Source organism: Cnephaeus nilssonii, assembly GCF_951640355.1.
Source record: "Cnephaeus nilssonii genome assembly, chromosome: 23".
In the NCBI taxonomy this organism is placed as follows: Eukaryota; Metazoa; Chordata; class Mammalia; order Chiroptera; family Vespertilionidae; genus Cnephaeus; species Cnephaeus nilssonii.
In genome coordinates this window covers 7741425-7767657 of record NC_137094.1, presented here as the reverse complement: position 1 = coordinate 7767657, position 26233 = coordinate 7741425, and the positions used below count along the sequence as shown (strand labels likewise).

At 46.9% G+C, this 26233-nt stretch overlaps 1 protein-coding gene across 1 annotated transcript in view; it reads right to left on the bottom strand.

The window, feature by feature from the left end:
* Window positions 1–1336: 1336 nt before the first annotated feature.
* Window positions 1337–26233, bottom strand: part of PLD5 (phospholipase D family member 5) — a gene marked incomplete at both ends in the record, with an annotated part of 180933 nt that continues 156036 nt past the window's right edge. The window contains 5 exons of the mRNA XM_079763616.1: window positions 1337–1593; window positions 9090–9204; window positions 12192–12360; window positions 13393–13529; window positions 15947–16144. Coding sequence (XP_079619742.1) covers window positions 1337–1593; window positions 9090–9204; window positions 12192–12360; window positions 13393–13529; window positions 15947–16144 — 876 coding nt within the window. The remainder of the gene's footprint in view (window positions 1594–9089; window positions 9205–12191; window positions 12361–13392; window positions 13530–15946; window positions 16145–26233) is intronic.

Below are 26233 nucleotides of genomic sequence, written 5' to 3'. Positions count from 1 at the left end.
GCCCACAGAGATCGCTCCTTTCTAATACCACAGACTAAACAAAAATGTGAAAAACGACGTTAGCCTCCGTAATACAGACTGAATCGTTTGCTGGCTATTAGCAGGGGGCTACATAATTTTTCTGAGCTTGAGAGAAAGGATACAGATTGCTGGCTAGGGTTTTAAAATATCTACTTGGTAGAGAAAAATGCAGTTGAAAGCTGAAAATTAAAGATTGCTATTTCTGCCCAGCTGGCGTGGCTCAGTGGTTGAGCGTAGACCTATGAACCAGGAGGTCACGGTTGGATTCCCCGTCAGGGCACATGCCCGGGTTGTGGGCTCTATCCCCAGTGTGGGGTGTGCAGAAAGCAGCCGATCATTGATGTTTCTATCTCTCTCTCCCTCTTCCTTCCTCTTTGAAATAAAAAAAAATATTAAAAAAAAAGAGACTGCTATGTCCATTTTGTACTCATTCTGAGGAATTCATACATTTTCAGAAGATATCCTACTTGGAACTAGTGTTGAGGTGACTATAGGCCACACTAGATCATGAGAACCTTTTATGAGAAGAGAAAATGACATACAAAAAAATCTATGGTATTAGAAGAAAATGAACACGGAGGCAAGAAAAGTATTTTCCAAGAGTTACTGAAGGCTGGCATGGGAAGTTCACGCCTCGATGACTGGACAGGTCTTGGAGATGCTTGACAAGGATGAATTCTTGGCTTGACCTCCTGTCCAAGGTGAAATCTTCCCTCTCCTCTAAGCCAGTGGTTCGCAGAATAGCAAAGAGCTTACCTCATGCGAAGCTTTCTAAGAACTGACCACGTGGGCCAGCAGAGATCTTAAAATTGGTATGCAAACGTGAAAACGAACTCCCAAGCCGGAATGACATTCTCCGTCAGAAGTAACAAGTACAAAAGTCTTAAAGGGGGTGTACACGCCCCTAAGATGTGGTTAGATATGACACGGCATTCAAAGATTATTTTTTAATAAGTGTGCTTTTCCCCTAAAAAAGACATATTAAATGGTTCTTCTCTCCTCCAGTCCTTTATATATAAACTAGAGGCCCAGTGCACGAATTCGTGCACAGGTGGGGTCCGGCCGGCTCGCCCTGATCGGGGCCAATCAGGCTCCGCCAGCCGGCGGGAGGGGCCGTGAGTGGTTGGTGGGCCGGCCCTGCCCCCGATTGGGGTAGGAGGGTCAACCGGGGGAGGGGCTGCAGGCAGTTGGCCGGCCAGCCCCGCCCTCTGGTCAAACTCCCCGTGGAACTCTCGGTCGAGGGGGCAATTTGCATATCAGCCTTTTATTATATAGGATATGAAACACAAGTGGTCCATCAGTGTGTCCGTTCATGTTATACACTCGCAGGGTCCGTCCCACTCGTGTTGTATGTGGCAGTTTTGCTGGAGGGAGGGCTGAGACTGGACGGGCTGGAGCAGTTCGGCTGTTTGGTTGGCTGTAAGCTCCTGGCGTAGGGTGAGTACCAGTCCCTCTCAAACACATCTTTCAGTTGCTTAATGATGCTCGTGTTATTCCTCACATCTGCTTGGTTGATAACAAGGCCCGTGCCCGCGTTCTGGGTGAAGTCATTCCCTACCCAGTCAAAGTTTCCTGCAAACGAACAAAGTAAAGAAATGGTGAAGATCCACTGGGGATATTCCCCATACAGTGCCGTGCACAGCAGAGTCTATTAAACATATAATGGCCCTCGCTGGTGTGGCTCAGTGGATAAAGCATCGGCCTGGGGAACTGAAGATTCCTGGGTTCAATTCCAGTCAAGGGCACATGCCTGGGTTGCGGGCTCGATCCCCAGTGGGGGGCATGTAGGAGGCAGCCGATTAATGATTCTCTCTTATCACGGATGTTTCTCTTTTTCTCCCCTCTCCCTTCCTCTATTTAATCAATAAAAAAAATACATATATATTTTTAAAAATATATAAAACGAAATAAACACCCGGGCATGGCGACAGGGCGACGAAACTGTGTTGACAGCTCCGAGATAAACAGTTCCGAGAAGGCTTACACACGGCGGATCAATATTCGCGTGTGATTTCCGCATTCTCTTCAGCTTTGCTCAACTTGAAACTCACAACAAGGGATCTGCTGCTCGTTTTTGTCAATGTTATTTCTTATTGACATTCACAAGACACGCTAAATACAGCAACGTTTAAAATGTGCAGGGATCCACTTAAAAACTCTGGCGAACAATTACTACCTCCCTACGGACAGATGAGGGATGCTGATTATAATGCTCCGAAGCTTCACATCCAAGGAAAAGCCGAGGCCAGAGGAGGAGGACCAGTTCCTGTCCCAACAGGCAAAACACTCCTCTCTTGGGCTCGACTCATTCCCCCATTTCCGGTTCCGGCTCCTCAGCCCAGAAATGGGGGCAGCTGCTGGGCAGCGGGCTCCCAATATGAGCATGCGGGTTGGCAAGTGTATTCACTTGCGAAGGCAGCTGTAATGAAGCACCACGGGCTGGGTGGCTCCAACAACAGAAAAGTATTGTCTCACAGTCTGGAGGTCCAAAGTCCAAGGTCAAGGAGTGGGCTGGGTTGGTTCCTTCGAGGGCTGTGAGGGAAGCTCATGCCAGGCCTCTCTGCTGGGCTTGTGGATGCTGCCTCCTCACATGGTCTTTCCCCCGGGCACGCCTGCGCCCAAATGTCCCCCTTTTTATTTTTATTTTTTAAATATATTTTTATTGATTTCAGAGAGGAAGGGAGAGGGGAGAGATAGAAACATCAATGATGAGAGAGAATCATCGATTGGCTGCCTCCTGCATGCCCCCTACTGAGAATGGAGCCTGCAACCTGGGCATGTGCCCTTGACTGGAATCGAACCCAGGACCCTTCATTCAGTCCGCAGGCCGGTGCTCTATCCACTGAGCCAAACCGGCTATGGCCAAATGTCCCCTTTTTATAAGGACACCAGTCAACTTGGATTAGCTACCTCCCCCCAATGATCTCATTATAGCTTGATTACCTCTATCTAGACCCCATCTCCAAATAAGGTCTTGTTCTGAGGTCCTGGGGTTAGGACTCAATCTATGAATTTTGGGAGGACATGATTCAACCCATAACAGATGGTAAGGCTGGGATGGGTCCCATTATGGGCTAATCACATCTAAGTCACTCACATGTGGTCAACTTTTATTTATTTATTTTTATTGATGTCAGAGTGAGGAAGGGAGGAAGGGAGAGAGGGAGAGACGAAGAGAGGGAGAGAGAGAGAAACATCAGTGATGAGAGAGAATCATTGTTCGGCTGCCTCCTGCACGCCCCACACTAGGGATTGAGCCCCCAACCGAGGCACGTGCCCTGACTGGGAATCGAACTTCAACCTCCTGGTTCATGGGTTGACACTCCAACCACTAAGCCAGGCCAGCTGGGTGATCCTAATCATATTTTTGTCCCCATCCCTTAGGGGTGTGGTTCAAAGCCAGGTCTGACTCCATGGCCCACATTTAACTTCCATTCCACGTCACCTCTGATCCTAAGGCGTGCCTGGCGCTAACACTGCATGTCACCCTGGACTTCAACACCAGCCCCCAGGGTTGGCGTATCAGGGCACACCCTGGGATCTCTGCTCTAACCACCTGCAGACCACACCCTCTTAAAGAAACACACCTAGAAATGTGCTTTGGCCCTAGCTGGTTCGGCTCAGTGGATAGAGCATCGGCCTGCGAACTGAAATCAGTCAGAATATATTTTTAAAAATTTAAAAAAAAGAAAGAAATGTGCTTAGAGGTAGCACAGGGGAGGGATGAGATTTTCAAGCCTTATTCTGTGAGATTTAGCCTTTCCCTTCAATACAATAGAATCTCTATTGATTCTCAGAAGCTTTAATTAGTTCTTCTTAGGAATATAGCTGTAGGCTATTCTCACAGGCCCACGGAGGCATTCCTACACTAGTGTGGTCACGGGTTTCTTATCTTCCTACTGGCTTGGCTGAACTTCAAAATCATAAGCTTCAGTCTTCCTCTCAGTTGGGATGGGTTCGCCCAGCTCTTTAGAGACGGCCAATCAGCTTCCAGATGCAGGTGTAGGCCCCAGAGGCCAGAACTGTGGTGCCAGCCGCAGGATCGCCATGGCGATGGCGCCAACCATCTCACTGGGAAGGTATATGGGCCTCGTGAGCCTTTCCCATGCCTTCAATCAACCACCACCCCTGGGCAGTCCTCGAATCATCCAAACCATCCTCCAGACGAGTTTGCCAAGCTTGACTCATACATACTCTGGAGACTTAAAAATTAGAGATGATACTGTTTGGAGATGCTTCTGTAAGTCTTGTGAAAATTAATAGAGCTGTAATTCTAGGCAGGGTCTAGTGTGGATTTTTCTTAATTCAGAATTCCCAGTGGGTGTCTGGGTGATGACTTAAGAGCTTTCCAGAACATGCTGATGATTATTTAAATTATCAATGAATTTTCCTCTTGAAGCCCTTGAAATAGTTTTATGCTGGAACTATGCTTTGCTCTAGGGAATTCATGTTTTGCTAAAATGCTCTGGGTAAAATAAACGCAATTAAAAACGCATTACAATAACAAAGCCCAGAACCGAGACCCACACACATAGAGTCAACTGATCTTGACAAAAAAGCAAAGACAATACAGTGGAGTAAAGACAGTCTTTGAAATGAATGGTGCTGGGACAACAGGGCAGGTAGATGCAAAAATGAATCCAGCCCGGCCGGTGTGGCTCAGTGGTTGAGCATCGACCCATGAACCAAGAGGTCACAGGTTCGATTCCCGGTCAGGGCACATGCCCCGGTTGTGGGCTCAATCCCCACTGGGGGGCATGTAGGAGGCAGCTGATCAATGTTCTATCTCTCGATTCCTCTCCCTTCTTCTCTCTCTCTCAAAAACCAATAAGAACATATTAAAAAAAAAAAAAAGACTCTAGACACAGACCTTCCACCCTTCACAAGTGGATCATGGACCAAAATGTAAAATGTAAAACTCTAAGACTCCTAGGAGAAAATCTAGATGACTTGGGGTTGGGTGAAGATTTTATATACAATACTAAAGGCACGATCCATGAAAGAAATAATTGATGAACTGAGCTTAATTAAAATTAACTGGTTCTGTGAAAGACACTGTCAAGAAGAGAAAATGAGCCCTAACTGGTTTGACTCAGTGGATAGAGTGTCGGCCTGCAGACTCAAGGGTCCCAGGTTCGATTCCAGTCAAAGGCATGTACCTTGGTTGCGGGCACATCCCCAGGAGGGGGTGTGCAGGAGGCAGCTGATTGATATTTCTCTCTCATCAATGTTTCTAACTCTCTATCCCTCTCCTTTCCTCTCTGTAAAAAAATCAATAAAATATATTTTTTTTAAAAAGAAGAGAAAATGATAAGCCACAGGTTGGAAGTAAATACCTGCAAATAATACATGTCTGATAACGGATCGTTGTCCAAAGTTACAAGTAACTCTTAAAACGGAACAATAAGAAAATGAATAACCCAATGAGACAATGGGCCAAAGACCTTAACAGACACCTCAGCAAAGAAGATGGACAGATGTCAATCAAGTCTACGAAGAGATGCGCCACCTCACATGTCACCAGGGAAATGCAAATGAAGACAACAACGCGATGCCACGACACACCCCTTGGAAAGGCCCAAATCCAGACACGGACACTACCAAACGCAGGCGAGGATGTGGAGCAACAGAAAATTCTCATTCATTGCTGGTGGGGAGGCAAAACGGTGCAGCCGCTTCGGAAGACAGTGTGGCCGTGTCTTTACAAAGCTAAACGCCCTCTGAACGCAGGATTCCGCAACCATGCTCCTTGGTATGAAACCTGCACACGCGTGTTTAGAGCAGGTGAGTCATAACTGCCCAAACACCAACGCAAACAAGATGCCCCTTCAGCAGGTGAGTGGGTAAACTATGGTGCATCCAGACAACGGAATAGTATTCGGCACTAAAAAGAAATGAGATCTCAAGCCATTAAACAACATGAAGGCAACTTAACCTTTTGCACTCGGACGTCGAGGGTGACTCGACACGGTTAGCATTAGAATAAAGGAATCGAGAAAAAAGCAAGCGAGTGCAAAGGGTTAAGTCCACATTACTGAGCGAAAGCAGCCAATCTGAAAATATCATAGAGTTGGCTACAACTCTATGGTATTTTGGAAAAGACAAAACTATGGAGATGCTAAAAATATCTGTGGTTGCCAGGAGTTGGGAGAAGGAGGGGAGGGAGGAAGGGATGAGTAGGTGGAACAGAGAGGATTGTTAGTGAAAATACCGTGCGATACTATAATGATGGATGACATCATCTACATCACATAATGACGTCATCATACATTTGTCCAAACCCACAGGATGTCCTAAACCAACTGTGAACCCTAAAATAATCTATGGGCTTTGGGTGATGATGATGTCAACGTTGGTTTATCAACGGTAACACATGCACCACTCTCGTGGGGGATGCTGGGGGAGGCTGTGTGTGGGGGGACGGGGGGGTATATAGGAAGTCTCTGTACTTTATGCTCAGTTGTGTTGGAACATAAAACTTCTCTGAAAAAAAATAGTCTATTTTAAAATATGGTATGCATCAGGAGGGAAGAAGGGAGACAGCCAGGAATGAATCTTTACTTAGGATCTACACAGATAAGAGCCTTTATATATTACCTCAATTACTCCTCATTCCACCACCCGAGGGCAGGAGGGGGTACAGTTACCCATTTTACAAACGAGGAAGCGACAGAGAGGATGCATGGCTTCCCACCGTGTTTCGGCTTGGGTCAGTGTTAAACTCAAAACCGGTTTGTCTGACTCCAAAACACTCATTTAATTCATCGCAAGAACATCTGGGTGAGGCACCAGTCACTGCCGCACATCCACGCAACACCTTACTTTTAGGAAACCCTGCAGGTAACATGCCCAGATTTGAGCCCCAAAATCCCACGGTGCCTGGACCTGACCATCCCCGTGGTTCCCAATACTGGAGCCAAACGTTCTCATTTCCGATGAAGCGATTTTGAGTTTGTTTTCGTTAGTTGCTTAAAAAGAAGCAGATTTGCCGGACGGGGGGTGGGGCGGGGGGGGGGGGGGCTCTGTGGTTGAGCATTGACCTATGAACCCGGTCAACAGTTTGATCGCCAGTCAGGGCACATGCCCGGGTTGTGCGCTTGATACCCAATAGGAGGCGTGCAAGAGGCAGCCAATCAATGATTCTCTCTCATCATTGATGTTTCTCTCTCTTTCCCGCTTCCTTCCTCTTTTTCTAAAATCAATAAAAATATAATAAAAAAAGGAAAAAGAAGCAGAGTTCATTCTACTCTGCGTAAGTTGATGAATATGAGAAAATCCAAATGACCACATCTTGGGACACTGAGATGGAATAATATTATCACATTCTAGAAGAACCCAAGTGATACACATTTAAATACGTTCCAATACTCGGCTCTAATGTGACACAGCTGGCCAAAGTGGAAAACAGCAGAACAGCTTCCCGCTGAGCCAGGAGGCAGTCGCTGTCCAGTGGCTGATGACAATGTCTTCTTTTTTTTTTTTAATTTTTTTATCTTTTTACAATTCCATAACACATCATCTGTATATTGTACTGTGTGTTCAGTACCCCAAGTCAAGTCTCCTTCCATCATCATTTAATCCCCCTTTACCCTCTTCTACCTCCCCTACCCACTCTGGTAATCACCATACTGTTGTCTGTGCCTGTGAGTATTGTGTGTGTGTGTGTGTGTGTGTGTGTGTGTGTGTGCGCGTGTGCGTGTTGCAGTGTCTTCCGAAGAGCTGCAGAGGGGGCGGGGCCTGGGTACCTTGGATTCCATCCCCAGCTCCTTACCCCTGACATCACATGTTTAAGCTGTTTCATATCTTATGGCCCACGTCTCCTCATTTCTAAACTCCGGGTAATAAAAACCGCCCTCGCTCTTGACCGCGTGGCTGAGAGAATAAAATAAGAGAGAGTGCTTTACAAAGGGAAAAGGGCGCATGTTTGACGCACTCACTGAATTTGGAAAACAGTTTCCGAATGGCTTCATTCTACCCACATGCCTTTCCTCTCTGCTTTAACGCCTGCACAGGGTGAAATCCACCACATCCGGGCAACGTAAGGACCCTGCTGCTGTTCCGGGATGTGTGGACGCTGCTCCTATTCTGCCGGTGATGGTTCCAGCGGAAGGGGCTGCCCTGGCCGGATACACACGGTGGGAAAGTAGAATACACTTGACCCGCTAGTGAGTAATTCCATCAGGACGTGGGATGGCTGCATCTGGAACCTCACGGCCTTAGTAAACAGAGCTAACATGACTCGGGATGACCCACGGGCCAGGTGATGTGCATATCAGATCCCATTTCACCTTCCCCCAGTGAAGGAGGAAGCTCTTGTTGGGCCCATTTTACAGATGAGAAGACTGAGGGCTTAAGCACATGGTCTGAGGTTAGAGGCAGCACAGGGAAGGGATGAGATTTAGATGATAAGGCCAGGCCTCTCTGTTGTTGGACATCTGTCTTAACAACGGCAGGGGTGGGACTGTCGCCCCGGCGGCGTGTTGGCACTGAACTCCCACGATGCCTGTCTCGGTCACTCACGACAGGCTGGCTGGGGTCCTGTGTGTAGGGAGGGGGCATGGTGCCAGCACTCACCGGTGAGAGCCAGCCACCACCTCACCCACAAAATGAGGCAAAGGGACCAAAGAACTCCTGCAAATCATTTCTGAAAAAAACACATCTCGCCGACACCGGTTTGGCTCCGTGGATAGAGCGTCGGCCTGCGGACTCAAGGGTCCCGGGTTCGATTCCGGTCAAGGGCATGTACCTTGGTTGCAGGCACATCCCCAGTAGGGGGTGTGCAGGAGGCAGCTGATCGATGTTTCTCTCTCATCGATGTTTCTAATTCTCTATCCCTCTCCCTTCCTCTCTGTAAAAAATCAATAAAATATATAAAAAAAGAAAAGAAAAGAAAAAACACATCTCATAGGGAGTGCGAGGCTGAGGAGCTCTTTACCCTCATTGTTCTGTTTCCTGACCTCCAGGGCCCCATCCCAACTTCCCTGGTGCCCCCCGTGGGGTAGGGCACAGCTGGGCCACCACGGACCCCAGTCTCCCCGAGGAGCCTCACGCGCAGCCCGGGCACCTACCGATGTAAGCTGCTCCGTCCGTCACCATGTACTTGTTGCGATTCAGTTTAGGGAAGGTGAGGTTCTTTTGTTCTTTTGCTGCACAAGCGTTCCCTCTTTCCAGGTCAAAAAACTTCTGTAAGACACAAACGAAGAAATAAATAGAGCAGGCGAACAGAGAACACGTTTGGTCTTTTTTTTTTTTTTAAAAAAATCTATTTTTATTGATTTCAGCAAGGAAGGGAGAGGGAGAGAGAGAGAGAGAGAGAAACATCAATGATGAGAGAGAATCATTGATCGGCTGCCTCCTGCACGCCCCCTACTGAGGATTGAGACTGCAACCCGGACACGTGCCTTTGACCGGAATCGAACCCGGGACCCTTCAGTCCGAAGGCTGGCATTCTGTCCACTGAGTCAAACCGGCTAGGGCAACATTTTTGGTCTCGGTCAAGAGTACACAAGGGTTTATGATCCCAGTATCAACAACAGACCTCACATTGCGTTATTAAAAGCACAGTCTTGTCACCTCCTTTAGATGAAGCTAGGCAGCAAGAGAGAAAATTAGCAAGCTCAACTGTAATTACCGTATTTTCTGGCGTATAAGACGACTGGGCGTAGAAGACGACCCCCAACTTTTCCAGTTAAAATATAGAGAGTTTGGGATATACCCGCCCTATAAGATGACACCCGGCGTATAAGACGACCCCCGACTTTTGAGAAGATTTTCCTGGGTTAAAAAGTCGTCTTATACGCCAGAAAATACGGTAACACTTTTAAGCTACGAAATGAACACAAAGTTCTTTCTTTCAATAGGGCGAGGGCCAGAAGGTGGCTTAGTTCTCGCTGTCGCTGTCTGACTCTCCAGGGTGCACTGGCAGCGGAAGTCGGCCCCAGGGTGCTTCTGTCAAAGCCATTCATTGAGCCCAGGAACTCCATGAATATTCTTACTGGCTGCATACATCAGACCAGGGCCACGACTAGCTGATCAAACTGGGGCTTTGCAAAGGTCAAAAGAGATTTTTGCCGAAGGAGCCAATGCTTTGCATGTACACGCCTAGGTCTAAGGCTCTTTTAATGGGCAAATAAATGGGGGGGAAAAAAATCACAACTTCAAGTCAGAAATCCTGAATTTCAACGATGTGACCCTCAAAACCGCCTTCCAGGTCGCCAGGTGCCAGGGCAGGGGAGGTTCTGACAGCAGGAGGCGGTGGGCTTGTGCCTCAGGGATCTCGTGACACTGTCGGTGCTTGGATGAGGCTGAAATTGTGACTGCTGCCCGGCTGGTGTGGCTCAGTGGTTGGGCGTCGACCTACGAACCAGGAGGTCACGGTTCGGTTCCCGGTCAGGGCACACGCCTGGAGTTGGGGCCTCAATCCCAGTAGGGGGCGTGCAGGAGGCAGCCCATCAATGATTCTCTCTCAGAGATGTTTCTATTTTTCTCTCTACAATCAATAAAAACATATTAAAAAACAAACAAACCACACCAAACCACCTTGGGCTCCTGATTCAAAGGAGCAGGAGTACAAGGGCTTCACACCAGCTGCCCAGCACCATTTCCAATTGCCTCGGAGCAGTGACTGCTGTGAGTTTCCCCACCTACCTTTCCTTTTTTTACATACTTTATTGATTTTTTACAGAGAGGAAGGAAGAGGGATAGAGAGTTGGAAACATCGATGAGAGAGAAACATCGATCAGCTGCCTCCTGCACGCCCCCCCACTGGGGATGTGCTCGCAACCCAGGTACATGCCCTTGACCGGAATTGAACCTGGAACCCTTCATTCAGCAGGCTGATGCTCTATCCACTGAGCCAAACTGGTTTCGGCCCCACATTCCCTTTCTTTTTTCTTTCTCTTTTTTCTTTTTTACATATTTTATTGATTTTTTTACAGAGAGGAAGAGAGAGGGGTAGAGAGTTAGAAACATCGATGAGAGAGAAACATTAGCTGCTTCCTGCACACCTCCTACTGGGGATGTGCTCGCAGCCAAGGTACATGCCCTTGACCGGAATCGAACCTGGGACCCTTCAGTTCGCAGGCTGATGCTCTATCCACTGAGCCAAACCGGTCAGGGCCACCTTCCCTTTCTGAGTGGGAGTTTTTATTGTCCTTGTCCTGTGAGAAGGGGGTAATGTTAACCTGGGTGTGGGGTTTGGGGGAGTTGCTGTTTTTTTTTTTTTTAAATATATTTTTATTGATTTCAGAGAGAAAAGGAGAGGGAGAGAGAGATAGAAACATCAATGATGAGAGAGAATCATTGATCGGCTGCCTCCTGCACACCCCCTACTGGGGATCAAGCCCGCAACACAGGCACGTGCCCTTGACTGGAATCGAACCCAGGACCCTTCCGTCCACAGGCCGACGCTCTATCCACTGAGCCACACCAGCTAGGGTGGTTGTAGTTTTTAGTTTCTATGTCACCGAGCAATGAGGCGTCACATCCAGGCTGCTGTCGAGAAGGGCACATCCCTGGGAGGCCTAAACTTGGAGCTGTGCAGGGAACATGAGGGGCTGGGGGGCTCTATGTGGGAAGAGAGGAAAATGGGTAATGGGAGCCCCGGGTTTCAGACTGTGATGATTCACGACCCTGTTCCTTCGTCTCCTTGGTGACACAGCTGCCTCTGACCACACTCACAGGCCACCTTGCGCTCAGGTGTGGCTGGGTGAGTGGTCTCTGGGTAGCAGAATGAAGTCTAAAGGCATGTTCACCTCTTAACCCACAAATGCCTCCCACCTAGTCCTCCAATCTCTTTCTCCTTGTGTTTTTTGCCTTTTTAAATATATTTTTATTGATTTTAGAGAGGGAGAGAGAGAAACATCGATGATGAGAGAATCATTGCTCGGCTGCCTCCTCCATGCCCCCGATTGGGATGGAGCCCATAACCAGGGCATGTGCCGTGACCGGGAATCGAACCATGACCTCCTGGTTCATAGGTCAATGCTCAACCACGGAGTCATGCTGGCCGGGCCCTACCCTACCTTTTAAAGTGTTTTTCTCTCTCGAGGATTGGTATTCCTGTTCTTACTGGGAGTTCGTGGGAATGGGTGTGCTTACAGCTTTCACGGGTGGATGTGGAAAGGGAAGAGACTCTTCTTCTTTAAGAGCGAAGTCAACAGAATACTTACAACTTTCAAACTGCAGTTGGCGATTTCAGTGCAGATAGCTTTAAGAGACGAAATAAAGTTAAATGTAAGGGGATCTGTTTCCTTCCAGAAGCTGATCAGGAGTCGAACTTTAACGCTTCGCAAAACTAACGCTTCTCTTATTTTCCCATCCAAGTCTGGCCAGTACGTCCTGTGGAAATAATATCGATGTGGATCAAAATCAAGCAAGCAAGTTAGTTTTGGAAAATAGATTTATTAGGCTTCAGAGAACACTGATGTTAATCTGACCATTACACTTTGTTCTGTGATATACACTGAGTGGCCAGATTATTATGATCTCTGAACGCATAATAATCTGGCCACTCATTTTGTGTGTGTGTGTGTGTGTGTGTGTGTGTGTGTGTGTGTGTGTGTGTGTGTATTAGAGGCCCGGTGCATGAATTCGTGCATGGGTGGGGGTCCGGCCAGCTTGGCCAGAAGGAGGGGACATGGGCGGTTGGCTGGCCTGCCTGCTGGTTGAACTCCTGGTCGAGGGGACAATTTGCATATTAGCCTTTTATTATATAGGATATACACTGAGTGGCCAGATTATTATACGTTCAGAGATCATAATAATATGGCCACTCAGTGTATTATGTAACTGTAGGATACCTTGAGAAAAAAAAAAAAAAAAAAGCAAGCCTCCTGGGTTAGGGCACCGATAGAGGATGCTTTATGGAGACCTGCCCCTGCCTACAACCAGGTCTCCCAGCACCAGGCCTCAGGCTGTGAGGGCAGAAGGCATGGACACCCTGACACACCACCCCATGTCACCTTCACTGCACCTCCAACTCTACCTATGCTCCAAGAACCAACTTCTTTTCTTATTTCTAATATGTTTTTATTGATTTCAGAGAAGAAGGGAGAGGGAGAGATAGAAACATCAATGATGAGAGAGAATCGTCGCTTAGCTGCCTCCTGCACGCCCCCTACTGGGGATCGAGCCTGTAGCCCAGGCATGTGCCCCAGACCAGGAATCAAACCGTGACATGACCTTCTGGTTCACAGGTCGACGACCAACCACTGAGCCACACCGGCCGGGCTCGCCCAGCTGATTGGAACGATGAGTGACCTGACATGACGTGAGAGCATCCCAGTGTGCAGGCGGGCTTCCCCAGTGGTCCCCAGCTCGGTGCCTGGTCCCCGAGACCAGGTTCTAAGTCAAGGTCATGCACTCACTGACCTTTTGGTGCTTGTGCTGGAGATGGGCAGGTAGTCCATGACGGCGATGTACACGTACTGCTTGGCGTCGTCTATCACGCTGTAGATGGCATCGATGTCAAAGCTTCTGTTTTTAGGGCAAAAGAGTTTGGGGGAATTCTGTGAAAGCACAAAAACCAAACTTTTAGAGCATTAACTTTCGTCAACTGGGGATTTCTCTCTTTTTTTTTTTTTTGCAAACTGACTTTCCAGTTCTTTATTTTTTTAAATTTAAATTTTAATTTTTTAATTTCTTTATTGATTAAGGTGTCACATATTTGTCCTCATCCCTTCATTCCCATCCCACACCCCTCTCCACGGATGCCCCCACCCCCCTGTTGTCCTTAACCATTGGTTAGGCTCGTATGCAGGCACACAAGTCCTTTGGTTGATCTCTCCCCCCTACCCCCACCTTCCCCTACCCTCCCTCTGAGGCCCAACAGTCCGATGCCTCCTTGTTTCTGGGTCTGTTCTTGTTCATCAGTCTATGTTGTTCATCATTTCCCCTAGATGAGTGAGATCATGTGTTACTAGAAATATACTTATAAGAACCGAATGTGAGACGAGCAATAACACGACTTTCCAGTTCTTTAGGAGATAAGACAAATATATTTTCCATCCTATCAAAGTTGGGGCATGTAGACAGCAAAGTGTGGTGGGATTGGTCTCAAGTCTGTCCTTTAAGTCTCCTTTGGGAGGGAATTTAAAAATATATATAAAGGGAGAGGGAGAAAAAGAGAATCATTGATTGGCTGCCTCCTGCACATCCCACACTGGGGATCGAGCCCACAACCCAGGCATGTGGCCTGTCCGGGAATCTAACCGTGACCTCTTGGTTCATAGGTTGACGCTCAACCACTGAGCCACGTCAGCTGGGCTGGGAGGGAATTCTTGTTTTCAATACACATGATTCCTCTGATTTTGGGAGGAATTCTCCAGCTCTAAACTTATGTGACCCTGGTGTACCTCCCTGTCACACATAACTGTTCAATTCCTCAGGCTTTACCATATAACATCACATACATGTAACAAGCAATTTATCCCAGAATCCATTTCATCTGAGCGGTGACATGGCTATAAATACGTTTAAGACCATCTAAAAAGCTTGGTTTTCCCCTCGAATCTTCCATCGAGTCAGGAAGAGGAGTACTGGTTGTTGAGAAAGGGTCATCAATAATTCTATGGAAACACAGGGAGAGTTACCAAGATGCCCAAGTTCATCAGGAGAGACAGGGAAAAAAAGATATTCTAGGAGACTTAAGCAAAATGAAAGAGAGGCAAATTACTCTTGAGGTATTTTTCTCTTGTTGTTCAAAGTGGTTTCCATCTTAAAAGTGTACGGTGTTTTGCCCTGGCCAGGTGGCTCGGTTGTTTGGAGCGTCGTTCTATACACCAAAAGGCTGCAGGTTCGATTCCTTGTCTGGGCACATAACCTAGGTTGGGGGTTCAAGCTCCAGTTTGGGCACATATGGCAGGCAACCAATCGATGTTTCTTCTCTCTTTTTCTCTAAAAAAAAATCAATTTAAAATTTTCTCTCTCTCTCTCTCTCTCTCTCTCTCTCTCTCTCTCTCTCTCCCCGCCTGCCCCCCCTCCCTTCTTCTCTCTCACTCAAATCAATAAAAACACATATTTTAAAAAAAACAAACAGGTTTCCTAGCTGATTCCTAAGTACTTTAGAGTTTGATGACAGGCTATAGGCCCAGATACTTACACTGCCCGTTGCCAGTAACACTGTGGGGACAGTGGGATGGCGAGGGGGTGGGGGGATGGCAGGGGAGTTGGGTGAAGGTGTGTGGGGTGGTGGTCTTGCCTTCCAGCCTCGATCAAGTACAACAGCTTGGCTTCTGTCTGTTTTACACACTGGGGCTCCCTCAGATTTGTTTCATCAGAGGGTTCTATTGCTAAAAACAACTCTGATCATCATTGATCAGGGCATCACAGACAGGGTCTGGTATAGAAAACCTGGGTGCTGGTGGCTCTCCTGGCACCTGTGTTATAGCAGATAAGCTTCAATATCCTCATTTTAAAAAAATAGATTTTTATCGATTTCAGAAAGGGAGAGGGGGAGAGAGAAACATCAATGATGAGAGAGAATTATGGATCAGCTGCCTCCTGCACGCCCCTAGTGGGGAACGAGCCCGCAACCCTGGCATATGCCCTGACAGGGAATCAAACCCTGACCTCCTGGTTCATAGGTCGACGCTCAACCACTGAGCCACACTGGCCGGGCCAATATAACCTCCTTTGTAACAAAGTCACAATCCTAGGTCTACCTTAAGGGATGATTGTAAGGGTCCAATCAGATAATACAAAGTATCTGGAATTAGGAATGATTATTAACATTTATCCTCATTAGGGACAGCATATGACAGAGCATAAGAGTGGACAGATTTGAACTCCTCAAGGACTGGAACAGAAACCGACCTGTCAAATCCATCGCTGCCCAACATATGGCCACCCTGGAGCATCCCAACGTAACGAAGGGCCCGGATGGGGGGTCGGGGGCGTAGAGGAGGAGACAGAGGCAACAACTCACCGACACAAACGCTTGAGATTTGGTTTCGTTCAACTGCAGCTGCAGCTTCTTCTCATTGTCGTAGACTCCGTAGAGCCTCTTGGACCAGGTCTGGGGCACTCTGCTCTTGAACTTTAATGAGCTATATAAAGCGAAGATCCTCTGCAAATCCAGGACCAGGCAGCTGCAGTTGTAGAAGATGACACCGAGTTCTTTCATCTGAGACAAAAAAAAAAGCATCAAGGCCATGTGTTCGTTTCAGAGAAAAAACAATGCACAAGAATGAAGGAGTAGTGAGATTTTTTTCTTGCACTTTTACACAGAAGTATGTAGAGATGGGCAGGCTGGTCTATGGAAATGAAGCGTCATAAAAACACTTAAAATGCAAGGAAGACTTTTTTATTTTATTATTTTTTTTAAATTACTTTATTGATTAAGGTATCACATATTTGTCCTCACCCCCCCCCCATTCCCATCCCAAACCCCTCCCCACGAATGCCCCCACCCCGCTGTTGTCCGTGATCACTGGTTAGGCTCATATGCAAGCACACAAGTCCTTTGGTTGATGTATCTCCCTTATCCCCACCCTCCCCTACCTTCCCTCTGAGGTCTGACAGTCTGATCGAGGCTGTTCTTGTTCATCAGTCTGTGTTGTTCATCATTTCCCCTAGATGGGTGAGCTCATGTGATACTAGGAATACACTTATAGGAACCGAAAACGAGACGAGCAATAATGGTTATGCTGAGAGGCAAATGAATCAGTCTACAGTGAATTTCTTTCTGGGCCAACAGTTCTTTTGAGTCCCAATTTCTATGTGAAACAGTTCCTTATGTGTACATAACAGCAATGACATTTCAGTTCTGGATGGTGGACAAATGGTGGTAATGCAGGTCCGACCCTCTCTGGTTTGGTCCTGGGAAACCTGCAGTGACGCACAGCTGCTGACTGCTAGCATGGCAAGGCCTCGTCAGTGTCTAAGGAAGACTTCTGCTTCCCTTTTGCATTTGGTCTCTTACAGAGAACTTCCCCGCACTCACCACACTTTTAACCTGGTCTTCTCAGGTTTGTTTCCTTTACACTAATTTTTGGTGTGAATCCTTAACTTACGCAGCAATATAAAGGTTGGCTTTTAAAAACTATATATTTTTATTGATTTCAGAGAGGAAGGGAGAGGGAGGGAGAGATAGAAACTTCCATGATGAGAGAGAATCATTCACCGACTGCCTCCTGCATGCCCCCTACTGGGGATCGAGCCTGCAACCCGGGCATGTGCCCTTGACGGGGAATCAAACTGTGACTTCCTGGTTCATGGGATGATGTTCAACCACTGAGCCCCGCCGGCTGGGCAGTTATGGCAGCTTTCTAGGAACTTCTGCTGAAGTTCAGCAGACCAGTCTCAAATCTGGACACGCAGAGCCTTCATGACAAGCCTCCACGTGAAGGGAGGCCTCGTGGAAGGAACACTGACCTTCCTTGGACCTCCTTTCCATCACTCAGCCTGCAGAACGCAGTGTCCAGAGTCCCAGGGGTCCTCAAACTTTTAAACAGGGGGCCAGTTCACTGTCCCTCAGACTGTTGGAGGGCCGGACTATAGTTAAAAACCCCCCCACTATGAACAAATTCCTATGCACACTGCACATATCTTATTTTGAAGTAAAAAAACAAAACGGCAAAAACACCCGCATGTGGCCTGCAGGCTGTAGTTTGAGGATGCCTGGTCCAGACCTTCGTGGCCAGTTGCCCCTACGCAGTCTCCCCCTGGGGAGCCCACTTAGGAGTAAAAAATGGAGGCACCCGGCCATGGGAATGCCAGGAGATTTATCACTTCAAATGCTTTTGTACAAATTTGATGTTTAAAATGCCAACTAGATGCCAGCTTTGAGAATTACAGTGCCTCTGAGTGGCTTCCTCTCAACCCGAGAATGACTCAGGCCCCTTTCTAATTGTTCGTATTTGGTTCAGGCTGCTATTGACTGAAGATGGAGAAAAAGAAACTGGTTTTCATTTCGCAGGCTTTTCAGCCAGAGCCAAAGAATTTAGGGCAAGTGTGTGAGCAAGTCTTCTTAAAACGCTGGTCGTGGGAAAAAGAACATGGATTTGGGGATTCTGAAGAGTTTCCATGTCTAGACTTTCAAAGGGAAAAAAAGCTACATTGATTGGCTGATAGATTAGCCAAGTCACTCTTTAATGTGGTTTTTTTTTTTTAATTGATTTTCAGAGGGAGAGGAAGGGAGAGGGAGAGATAGAAACATCAATGAGAGAGAAATATTGAAACATCAATCGGCTGCCTCCTGACCGGGAATTGAACCAGTGGCCTCTTGGACCATGGTTCAACTCTCAACCATTGAGCCACATCGGCTGGGCATGCCAAATCACTCTTAAAGTCATCGGCCCTTCCCCTGGTGTGTCACATGCCAACCACACACCAGCCACACACCAGCCACATGCCCACTTAGAATCCTGATGGGCTGCCCTGACTTCCATCGCACAGTTGAGAGTTGATTGAATGGTCCAACTGTTTGAATAAAATAATCTTGAAAAAGCTGGACATTTATCAGCCAATGATTCTTTGGTAGAGAATTATTCTTAGGAAAACACTGATTGTCTTTTTGACAGAATGGGTGGAGTGCTAGCGATCGACCCATGGAACTGAGAGATGCTTAGGACTTCACACTCCTGGAGAACCCTGCCAAAAAGCTGTTCTAAGGGTAATGACTTTAGTCCGGTTGGCATGGCTCAGTGGTTGGATGTTGACCTATGAACCAGGAGGTCATGGTTTGATTCCCAGTTAGGGCACATGCCCAGGCTGGATCCCCAGTGTGGGGCATGCAGGAGGCAGCTGATCAATGACTCTCTCTCATCATTGATGTTTCTCTCTCTCCCTCTCCCTTCCTCTCTGAAATTAAAAAAAAAAAGACATATATATCCTATATAATAAAAGCCTAATATGCTAAGTGTCTGGTTGTCCGGTCAACCAATCAAAGCATAATATGCTAATGATATGCTAAGGGCGTTCAACTGCTCGCTATGATGTGCACTGACCATCAGGGGGCAGATGCTCCAACCAGTAGGTTAGCTTGCTGCTGGGGTCTGGCAGATTGGAACTGAGCAAGATGGGCCGGACATGCCCTGGAGCCCTCCCGTGGTCCCTTCCCAGCTTGCAAACCTTCCGTGTCCCTTCCCGGCCCTGATCATGCACCGGTGGGGTCCCTCGGCCTGGCCTGCGCCCTCTCACAATCCAGGACCCCTAGGGGGATTTTGGAGAGCCAGTTTCAGCCTGATCCCACAGGCCAGGACAAAGGACCCTACTGGTGCATGAATTCATGCACTGGGCCTCTAGTGTGTGTGTGTGTGTATACACACATATACATATGTGTGTGTGTATATATATGTTTATATATATACATACATACATATATATATATATTTGTAAATGATCACTTGAGCTGTGATTAGGCTAATTGGTATTAATCACTTAATGAGAGATTATATATATATATATATATATATATATATATATATATACACACATATATATTTTTAAAGGGTAATGACTTCATTAAAACTCAAGTTACGTCAATGGTTCCACTCTGTCCCTTGCACTTGGACATGATGGGAGACCCAGTCCAGGAGATGCCCTCATCCCCCTGCGAAGGGAGAAAGAGCCACAGCAGGGCTCTAATTCGTTGTATCTGCAGCACTTACTGCGCACCAGGCACTCTTCTAAAGGCTTTACACTCTGCATCCATTTAAACCTCGCAACAACCCATTTCACAGGGAAGGACACTGAGGTACAAAGAGATCAAGGGGTCTGCCCAAGTGCACAACAGCCAGAGAGCAGGGAAGCTGGGGTTACGACACAGACCAGCTTAATGCTTCAATTTCAGGAAGAACTACTCACAAAGTGGAGTACCCATAAGCCACAGCGCCCTGTGCGTGAGGGCCAAGTCCTGCTGTGTGTCCTTTTCCTGCCGCCCTGGAATTTCTATTTCTATTAGTGGCCTGGGTTTCCGAGCACAACGATAGCAGGGGCATCAGCACGTTCTCTCATTAAGTGATTAATACCAATTAGCCTAATCACAGCTCAAGTGATCATTTACAAATGTTCGGTTTGTTGTTCCCATGATTCTATAAAAACGTGAACAAGCGTGTCTTTAATGTTCTTGACGTAGACAAAAGAACCTGCGACTGTGAGCAACGAAATGTGCATCCAGTTAGCTGCTGATTTATATTCCGAGTTACTGCAGGGAGTTTAATCACTAGGAGCTCCAATGTGATTTTGTTTCTGCCCTCAAGGTGAGGCGTTTGTTCCTGGGAATAGAAGTAAAGAATTGAGCCTCAGCTCAAAGGCTGCCCACAGCTCAGAGAAGTCCTCCCTGACCCCCACAGAGAGGGGTCCAGGCCACTTAGCTTCTTGATGTCTTAGTTTCTTTGGGAATGAAGCTGGGCAGAGGGAACGCGACTCATTGAAAAGAGAGGAGAACGTGAGAACCCCGAGAACAGCTAGTTCAACCTCATTTCCAAAGGAAGGAAACGGAGGACCCCAAGGGGAACGTGACAGTCAAGGTCACAGAATAACACCCTTGATTTCGGGGCCTGGTCTCCTTCGCCCAATCAGCGGAGCCTTACTGATGAAACGAATCCACCCAGGAAGCTCATTTGTAGGGTGAATGAGGGGTGCTGTTTTTCTCCTTCCTTCACGTGCTGCTTAAGGACGGGGACACGTTCTGAGAAATGCTTTGTGAGGCGGTTTTGTTGTTCAGCGCACGTCATGGAGTGCGTAGCCTAGGAGGCCCAGCCTCCTGCACACCTAGGCTGCGGGGTACAGCCTATGGCTCCGAGGCTAGAAGCCTGCACAGCACCTGACGGTACACACCAGCATGAGCCTAAACCACGTGTTGGCGGCGATGCCGGTGTACATGAGCCTAACATGCTGCCGGTCATACAAAAGTGTAGCACACACAGTTCTGTGCGGTACTAATACCTGGTAATGATAATAAAGGACTGTTTCTGGCTTTTGTATTTACTATATTATACTTTTTTATTTTTTTAGAGTACAGTCTTTTTACTTATAAAAAAAGGTTTGCTCTAAAGCAGCAGCCTCGTACATCTTGTTTACCACATCTCTCTTTTTAAAAATTTTTAAAAAATTGATTTCAGAGAGGAAGGGAGAGGGAGAGAGAGATAGAAACATCAATGATGAGAGAGAATCATGGATTAGCTGCCTCCTGCACGCCCCACACTGGGGATTGAGCCTGCAACCCAGGCATGTGCCCTGACCGGGAATCGAACCATGACCTCCTGGTTCATGGGTCATCGCTCAGCCACTGAAGCGGCCGGGCTCAAAGGCTGTTTCTTGCCTACCAGGTAGGCAAGAAATAATTATTCAGCACAAATTTAAAAAAATATAGAAAATGAATTCAGTCATGAAGATAAGGGCAACAGTAATTCAACTAACCAATTGGAATTGGAAGTTCAACTCCCCTCTGAATCTTGCCCCACATTGAATCTCCAATTAAAATTCCCCAAGACTGCCCTGGCCGGTTTGGCTCAGTGGATAGAGCGTCGGCCTGCGGACTGAAGGGTCCCAGGTTCGATTCCGGTCAAGGGCATGTACCTTGGTTGCGGGCACATCCCCAGTGTGGGGTGTGCAGGAGGCAGCTGACCCATGTTTCTCTCTCATTGATGTTTCTAGCTCTCTCTCCCTCTCCCTTCCTCTCCGTAAAAGATCAATGAAATATAATTAAAAATAAAATAAAATCCCCAAACAGCAGCAGGAGCCGTCTTTCTCCTCTGAATAAACTGGACGCCGTGGCTGAGTGCTGTCCCTGCTGAAGTGCTTTTCATTGTCACCCTCCATCACCTATTTTCCCTGGCAGGGCACCGATGTATTAGTTTCAAAGCTGGTCCTCACTGACTGCCACCATTACCTGGGAAAGCAGCCTGATAAGGTTATCCTCACCTTGTAACTGAGGAAGCTAAATGCGGAGAAAACTGTCTATAGCCCTAAGCTCCCCGAAACCCGGCGGGTGTTTATTTCTCAGGCGTGGGCACTTCTTTTTCTCAGTCCTACAGGCAACTTCAATGTCTTAGAGAACTGCCCAGGGATGAGACCCCAGCCAAGAATTGTACGGCATGCTCATTTGAATATTTCCAATCAGCACTGCGTTCTAGCTTCTCTTTCGGGGTCAAGGTTGCGGCACTCAGGAGCGACCAGGAGCTCTGCTCTGGCTCACTTAAAATAATAAACCTGCCAAAAGAGGTTCTGCTACATGAGAGAGAAGCAGCAGCGTCACAAAGCACATGCGTGATCTTCAGGTTCGAAGTATTTGCTGGGAGCAGATGTTAGCACCACAGCAAAATTACCCTCCGGCCTGGTAAGATGAAGACAGGCATCAGAGTTGGCCATTTATGAACACGAAAGAAGAAAGAGCAATACATGCAAACCCCCCCCAAAAAACAGGTTAGCAATAATCCGTATCATCCTTGCCAAAAATAGCTGTCAGAGGCCTCGTAGCTTTCTGACCGGTCCATCCTAATCCTTTTGTCTACTGGCCTTCATCAGATGATTGTGAATGTCCTACACATTTTAGGAGTGTGAAAAGAATTAAGGAAGCTGGCCAGTGTTGCTCAGTGGTCGAGCGTTGACCTATGAACCAGGAGGTCACGGTTCGATTCCTGGTCAGGGCACATGCCCGGGTTGCGGGCTCAATCCCCAGTGTGGGGCCTGCAGGAGGCAGCTGACCAATGATTCTCTCTCATCATGGATGCTTTTATATCTCCCTCTCCCTTTCTCTCTGAAATCAATAAAAATATATTAAAAAAGAATTAAGGAATCCATGCGAATGTAAATAAAGAAAAGGGGGAGCCCGGCTGGCGTGGCTCAGTGGTTGAGTGCCGTCGACCTATGAACCAGGAGGTCACAGTTTAATTCCCAGTCAGGGCACATGCCCGGGTTGCGGGCTCAATCCCCAGTGGGGGGCATGCAGAAGGCTAATTCCCAATTTGATAGTATTTGGAGGTGGGGCTAGGGCTTTTCTTATGTCCAAGTTTATACGAGAAGTAGAATATATACAATAGTTCCTTATTAACTTAAATACAAAAGTTTAAGATGATAATTGGACTGCAAGGACAGTATACTTATTTTAGTACAGTATACTTTTGCACAACTTATGAGACAAGAGGATTTTAAAGGTTTTTTAGGAGTATATCTTTAACCTGTTTAAATGTACCAGCTTATTTTGAGTACCACAGAGCGAACCATGCTAATTAAAAATAAGTTATCTGGACTTAGCTGGTGTGACTCAGTGGATAGATCGTCGGCCTGCGGACCAACGGGTCCCAGGTTTGATTCCGGTCAAGGGCACATGCCCAGGGTTGCATGCTCGATCCCCAGTAGGGGGCGTGCAGGAGGCATCCAGTCAATGATTCTCTAATCACTGATGTTTCTATTCCTCTCTCTCCCTCTCTGAAATCAATAAAAATATATTAAAAAAATAAGTTATCTGCTCACTAAAACAACAACTGCTGCTTAACATCTGCTTGAAAGTTGCATTGCTAGCTGGTTTGATTATTAAATAATGAAATAATACTTCTTTAAATGAGACTTCACTCATTCATGCTTTTTATCTGTAATCATTTTGAATTAATGAAGTTTTTTCTGAATAAACTTCTGGGCCTCTACCACTTATTATAAAGCCAAAGAAAAGAGGGAAGAAAAGATGTTCTAATAAATTTAGGCCCACAGACTGGTGCAGCCACTGTGGAGAACAGTATGGAGTTGCCTCAAAAAACTAAAAATGGAATTCCCATTTGACCCAGTAATCACACTTCTAGGAATATATCCCAAGAAACTAGACACACCAATCAGAAAGGATATATGCACCCCTATGTTCACAGCAGCACAATTTACCATAGCTAAGATTTGGAAACAGCCTAAGTGCCCATCAGCAGATGAGTGAATTAAAAAACTGTGGTACATCTACACAATGGAATACTATGCTGCTGTAAAAAGGAAGGAAGTCCTACCATTAGCATAATGCTCTCCAGCATGGATGGAGCTGGAGAGCATTATGCTAAGCGAAATAAGTCAGTCAGAGAAAGATAAATATCACATGATCTCACTCATTTATGGATTATAATGAACAACATAAACTGATGAACAAAAACAGATCCAGAGACAGAGAAGCATTGATCAGATGCTCAAACCTCAGAGGGAAGGCAGGGGAGGTGAGGTTAAGGGGGAGAGATCAACCAAAGGACTTGTATGCATGTATATAAGCCTAACCAAAGGCCACAGACACCATGGGGGTGAGGGCATGAATGGAAGTGGGGTGGAGAGGCAATGAGGGGATAAGGACACATATGTAATACCTTGATCAATAAAAAAAATTTAGGCTCACAATGTAAGTAATAAAGAATTTCATTACACTCCCAATGGCTGGGGGAGCCTTAATTCCCTCACAAACAAGGTTAATACTGGAAAGACTCCGCTAACATACACTAAGGCTCTCTTTCTTTCTGTTTTTTTTTTTTTTTTTTTTTTTAGAAACAAGGGAGTTAAAAAAAAATATATTTTTATTGATGTCAGAGAAGAAGGGAGAGAGAGAAAGATACAGAAACATCAATGATGAGAGGATCACTGATGGGCTGCCTTCTGCATGCCCCCTACTGAGCATGGAGACTGAAACCCAGGCATGTGTGTGTCCTGACTGGGAATTGAACTGTGACCTCCTGGTTCATGGGTCGACGTTCAACCACTGAGCCACACCAGCTGGGCTGAGGCTCTCTTTCTTTTCTTCTCTTTTTTTAAAAAAATATATATTTTATTGATTTTTTACAGAGAGGAAGGGAGAGGGATAGAGAGTTAGAAACATCGATGAGAGAGAAACATCGATCAGCTGCCTCCTGCACCCCCCCCCCCCACTGGGGATGTGCCTGCAACCAAGGTACATGCCCTTGACCGGAATTGAACCTGGGACCCTTCAGTCCGCAGACTGACGCTCTATCCACTGAGCCAAACCGGTGAGGGCAAGGCTCTCGTTCTTGTTCCAACTATTAGTAGCTCCCAAAACACAGGAAACAATTCCAACCCAATGGTTTTAAATGACAGCGGGTTAACCCACTTAGTTACCCCTTTTCAGACCGGGAACTATTGAGAATTTCGTAATTTTCCATGCAATCTCTGAATAAAGGTCCACCTTTCAAGAATAGGCCACAGCCCCATTGTTGGGCTCAAGATTCCAGCTGCAACAAGGCCTGGCGACAGAGGACTCCAATGGAAGACCAACAGACAGCTTTCCATTAGTCCCTTGTCGTCACTGAGCCAAGGAGTGCTTAGTTAGAGGGCGATCACACAGCCTGCCAGAGGGTCTGCAAAGCTTTTCAGAAGACACGCCAGGGACGAACAGGGGAGGTCTGGTTCAAATGAGGATTCAGGCTCTGACCCTGAGGACCCAGACAGGATCTACTAACTAGCCCTGTACCACTGAACTTGTGTTCACATCTTTTTTTTTCTTAAATAGATTTTTATTGATTTCAGAGAGGAAGGGAGAGGGAGAGAGAGAAATAGAAACATCAACGATGAGAGAGAATCGTTGATTGGCTGCCTCCTGCATGCCTCCCACTGCGGATCGAGCCCACAACCCCGGCATGTGCTCTGAACGGCGATTGAAGTGTGACCTTCTGGTTCATAGGCCAATGCTTAACCACTGAGCCACACCGCCGGGCGTGCTCACATCTGGAAATAGGTGTTAGTCAGCAGTCTGCAACTAGATGAAACAGGTGAATGGAGGACAAATGTATCCTGGAGCTCTCCTTGGTGCTGACCAATGCTTGGAACCAGCTTTCCAAGTTAAAGTCTACCCAGCTTGTAGAATCGCTATCCAATCTCTATGTACTGAAATGCTATAGCGATCGTCCACATCATAGACCCGACATATATGTTCATTATAAACCCCGGCTGCTCTCCCTTTGTGTAAAATGTTACCGGTGCCCTCGCCTAGCCCGTGTGCCAACTTCCAATGCCCGACTCAGCTCAGCTCCAACCCATTCATCACCACTCCACAGGTCCTGATGCAGTGCGACCCGGTATCTTAGTTGAAAAGAAACACTCCACTTGCTGTTTCTTTTATCTAGGAGGCTCATCACTCTGTCCTGGAGAAAAATGAGCCTAGGAGAATGGGAATTCTTCTTCATGAACCTGCTTTAGGACCATCTTTTTCTTCCTAGATACGTTCCTAGATAATGCTGAATTGCCCAGGTTGTTTACAAGTATAGGTTTTTCAGCAAGACAAGATGTCATTGCA